Genomic DNA, 4959 nt, shown 5'->3' on the forward strand with positions numbered 1-4959 from the left:
ATTTACGTTGCTCCTCTATTAAATCAAATCTAAAAAACTTGCCAACTATACATATGGAGGATACGACATTACTACCCCAGGCTTGGCATGGGGAGGGAGCCGCTAAGTTCTATTTGATTGTGAAATTTGCTACCCACTGATTGAGAATGGGGTGCCCTTAAAGGCCAAGAATGAGCAGAACATGGGGATCCAGACAGGCAGAGTCATCCCATGCTCTCAAACAGTGCTCATCCTGTAGGGCAATGTTAATGTATAATATTTGCTTATTTAAATAATACACAAAATCTTGTACTTGTCAATATGGGATTACAACTTCCGGCAATTTGAATCTAAATTACATCCTTGGGTCATTCTATTATCTGTCATGCATTGAGAATATAAGAATCATTACTGCATGAAACGTCTTCTGAAAGAAAACAGTAGTCATAAGCATGGATTTCAATAAAAGGCTATGGTATTTGATCATATTGTTACCTTGTACACATACCCGAAACCTCTTTCGAGTATGTTCTTGATCGAGAAGTTATTTGCTGCACCAGTAAAAACTGTTAAATCAAATATTGGTAACTCATGATCTTCTTTGCAGTTTTGATGATCAGACCAGGGATAGGCCTGAAATAAGCATTCCTGCGGATGATGCAGCTGCAATTATTGTTATGTTCATCAATTGGTTGGTTTGTTTCAAAATTCAAGGCTTGTTTCGCATATTCGTACCTAGTTCTGATGCAGCAGCCTTCAAATAGATATCTTGATCATTGTCAGTTATATATATAGCGTGTATCGATAAGACCATTAAACCATAGCAAGCACCCACTCCCTCCATTTGCTATGTTCGAATTCGTATAACCCATGCATGGGACTCGAACCTGAAATATTAAGATTCTGAAAGACTCATGCATGTTGTTTTCATAACTTGGCAAAAGCTGGAGATGGATCACCGTTATAGTGGCAATAGTTAACGTGAGAAACCAGTAGTCATGAGATTAATTTGATTGCTTGTATGTGATGATAGATAGTTTGGTCGTTTGTTTGTATGTACTATGTAGTAACCATGTTACTGAGGCACCTAAAAACACCATCTTATCTAGTACTTAAATTATTAGTTGCGGTCTATTTTAGTATCTAAATTTTTTTTTTCAAAACTTAACGTTAAATTTTGAACGGATATTAAAATGAAACAAAAATTAAACTCAGATATGATTTTGAAAAATTTAAAAGTTTAGATATTAAAGCGGACCAAACTGATACTTTATGTACTAAATACGCAATTTACTCTATATTATATAAATATGCTAGACATCAAATTTATAAAATACAAGAATCATTTTAGAGTATAAATTATTTTTTAATTTATTTAAATGTTTAAATGACAATAAATTAAAAAAAATGAACTTATCTTACATAAGATGGAGATATTTCCAAGGCAAATCCCACCGCCTTAAGGAATCAAAACGACAGGCCGTTTTGGTTCCTTCCAAATGACAAGTTATCACGTCAACCGCCGTTATAGTTTAGAAAATATCCTTTCCTTTCCAACTAAAAAAGAAAAAATTTAAAAAAGGGGTAAACTACATTTATCGGTCACCCAATTATTAGAGGATTTCTCTTTTGATAACTAAACAATTCAGTTTTTCAATTTAGATCATAATATTAGGAAATTTGATCAATCAAGTCATGGTCTATTAATAACTAAAATGATGATTCATCACATTTTTACTTGATATAACAATTATAACCTGGGATGGACAGGCTGGGTGAGTGGGGAAGTCGCCTCCTAAAAATCTAAAATTATTATATATTTTTTTATTAAAGATTTGTTTTCGTTTCTTAAAATCTAAAATTATTATGAATTTTATAAGTTCAAGTTTGTTCCCTAAAATTTTATAAATTTAAGTTTACCATAACATAAAATCTTGCGTATGTAAAATATTTTTACATAAATTTCAGTTATGTTTAGATGTTGAGATTTAGAAAGGCCTTGAAATGAACAATTGCGAAATTTCAAGAATCCTAATCGAAAAAATCAGCCTCATAATTAGTTATGTAAACGAATTGAATGTTCGGCGAACTGTTCGTGAATCGTTTGGTGGAAAGTTTTTTTATTTATTAAATGAATGAACATGAATAAGATTAATGTTCGTTTAATTAAATGAACAAATGGCTCGTTCATTCATTTACGTTCATGAACATTTGATAATTCGTTCATTTATGTTCTATCGTTTATATTCAGTCCATTCTCTAGTCCTATTTGAAATACTAAGACTTAATAAATTTTAACATTAAACTCATTAATATTTTAAAACCCAATTAATTTTAAACTCAAATAAAAAACTCAAATCAATTAAAGAAAATATAAACCCTAAAGTTGTTTTTGGAAAGAAAAATAATTTTTCTCAAGTATAAATCCAGTTAATTTTATGCTTGTTCATTTATATTTGTTTACGTTCGTTCGTTTATGTTAATTTACGTTCGTTCGTGTTTGTTTATCATTTTAACGAACGAACACGAACGAACATGAACATGCTAAATTTCTTAATGAACGAACACAAACAATAAATTTTATTCATTTAATTGTTCGTGTTCGTTCATTTGTTCGATTAAAGTTAAACAAACGAATATGAATATATCTTCGTTCGTATTCGTTCGATTAAAGTTTGTAGGCATCATGTGTAAGAAGAATAAAATTGCGAATTTTCTAGCATCGATGACTCGTGAAAGGACGGTGGGACATATCCTCCTCCATCACCCTCCGATTGAAGGTGCAGAACTACATGATTTGATTGATTCGATTTTCTTAATGTTAGTGATTTAATTGAAAACAAAATTAGTTTAGTGATCAAAATTTATAAAATAATAGTTGGGTGACCAACAGACTTGTTTACCCTTTTATTTTATTTTATTCTATAAATAGTCTTATCTTGAACTCTTTTGATTCCCTGTTCATTTATAGTGGACTTTTTCTTTTTAAGAAATAATTTATTCGAGTCACCGAAATGGGCGGAGGAGGAGTCATGAGGGCGGTTGGAAAGGTCTCCGGCGTCGGAATTCTGAACTCCAACCTTCGTGGTGGTGTTCACGTTTCTCCACCGGCCCCCGAGAAATCTGTTATGCGTGTCGCTGCCGCGACTCGGTCGGCTTCTTCGTCTCAGATTGCTTATTCTAGTGAAGGGGCTTCGTCTGTTTCCGACAAGACAGCGTCGGCCAATCAAAAGTCATCTTGGGAGTTGGTGGATGACTGGGAATTTGCCGGTGGTGTTGAACAGGAGGTGGCCTCGGAAGGGCCGACCTCCGCCTACGGCAGAGGCGAGCCGATTGCTCGGGTGCTGTTTGGTGGCGTCCCAAGCCTGGAGGAGACTCGAGAAGCCACTGCTGATTTGAAAGATGCACTGGACAAGTAAATTTGATTCCTTCATTAGATAATTCCAGAATTCTTCCAAGCCCTTTTGATGGATGATTTTCAGTAGTTCTTATGGATTTGAACCATTGATTGTCTTCTTCATTGGATACTTAGTTATAGGAACCGTCAACAAACAATTATTGATCAAGCTGAAACTACTAATTATTGCTTTATAGGATAAATATGTTGAATTTAAAGCGTTTTGCTGACTATTGCTGCAGTGTATATTTTCATCCTCTGTGTCCGTTTTACTGTTTATATTTATGGTTCAAATCCGAGTTTGAAATGTTACTCTTTCAATCTAAATTATGATGTATGAAACGTCACCTAAAAGCTGCTTTTAGTGGCAAAGAATTAGAAAATATGTTACCAATTTTGGGTACCATTGACTTGTAAAAAATGTTATCAAGAACCCCAAACTGTTATTCTTGATCTGTTGGGGATTGTTTTGGTTATGGTTCGATTTTTTATTTCAGGGTTTATCCGTCATCTTCGATCGACGGTGGTGCTGGTCAGGCGTCTGGTGTTTCATCGCTTTCAAGCTCCGAGGAGACCAAAGATTGTGTAGCTTATAATGTTGGAGCCATTTCAGCACCACAATCAGCTTTTCAGGCATTCAAGTTGCTCAATGAGAATCCTGCAGTTCAGGTTGTGGTCATGTCTTTGCTCTCCCCTTGGTGTTCTACTTTTTGAATAATTGTTAATAGTGTTGTTAGGAGCACTTCCTCTGAGTTGGGTGCTAGTGTTGGGTATCCTCGTAGGGTATCGAATGCCAGAATACTGTAAGCAAAATCGAAGATTAGTGTAACATGGTCTTTTATACAATTATACTTATAAGTTTATTCTAGCATGCTGTATTTGGTTGTTGATTTTGTAATCTTTCTTTTATGGATTTACTTCCGTTTCCTGCAATTATAAACTATAACATGGTTCATGGTTCTGGCCTTCTGATTTTCCTCTCAGTCTGTTGTTGCTTCCATCGCCGCTGATCCGAATGTATGGAATGCTGTCCTGACCAATTCAGCTTATATGGATTTCATCAAATCCCAGCAGAGCTGTGAGAACTTTTGCTCTATTGCTTTCATTATTTTACTCATCTTTACCATTCGCTTGATTTTAAAACAAATGTGTTTGCAGACGATAAGTTCGAATATCAGGTATCTCCCGGGAGTTCTGAATCTTCAGTGAAGATAGAGGAATATAAAGACAGCGATGGTGGAGATCCATTTTCAGATTTTCTACAGAAAATCAAGACTAGCGTGGTGGAGATGGTGAGTAAAGCGACTAATTTCCTCCATAGCCTCTTTACTTTACCCCCATCGGAAAAGGTGAAAGAAAATGCCGGGTCGAACGGTATGGATAAGACAATCGGAGCTAGCTTGTTCGGATTGGCAGTTATGGTTATTATGGTGGTGGTTCTGAAAAGAGCGTAGAATATAAAATTTTCATATCACACTGTGAAGTGAATTTGCTGATATTACAGACTCAAACTTCCTCTGGTTTTTATACAGTCATGGATGAATGACAATGATGATGAACATTAGCATACTACTTCCTCATCA

General features: G+C 35.0%; 1 protein-coding gene across 1 annotated transcript; it reads left to right on the forward strand.

Annotated features, from left to right (window-relative positions):
- Window positions 1-2933: 2933 nt before the first annotated feature.
- Window positions 2934-4959, forward strand: LOC120154668. The gene is made up of 4 exons (XM_039166332.1): window positions 2934-3394; window positions 3874-4045; window positions 4361-4454; window positions 4535-4959. Exons 1-4 carry the CDS (start codon window positions 2994-2996, stop codon window positions 4828-4830), a joined length of 963 nt encoding a protein of 320 aa, XP_039022263.1. The 5' UTR covers window positions 2934-2993; the 3' UTR covers window positions 4831-4959.

Source organism: Hibiscus syriacus, unplaced genomic scaffold (genome assembly GCF_006381635.1).
Source record: "Hibiscus syriacus cultivar Baekdansim isolate YM2019G1 unplaced genomic scaffold, ASM638163v2 tig00111146_pilon, whole genome shotgun sequence".
Taxonomy (NCBI): Eukaryota; Viridiplantae; Streptophyta; class Magnoliopsida; order Malvales; family Malvaceae; genus Hibiscus; species Hibiscus syriacus.

Excerpts from the sequence above, each read along its gene's own strand:
- LOC120154668 (XM_039166332.1), top strand. The coding sequence starts at position 2,994 with ATGGGCGGAGGAGGAGTCATGAGGGCGGTTGGAAAGGTCTCCGGCGTC. Across the intron at positions 3,395-3,873 it reads TTGAAAGATGCACTGGACAA|GGTTTATCCGTCATCTTCGA; the intron begins GTAAATTTGATT and ends TTTTTATTTCAG. Across the intron at positions 4,046-4,360 it reads ATGAGAATCCTGCAGTTCAG|TCTGTTGTTGCTTCCATCGC; the intron begins GTTGTGGTCATG and ends TTTTCCTCTCAG.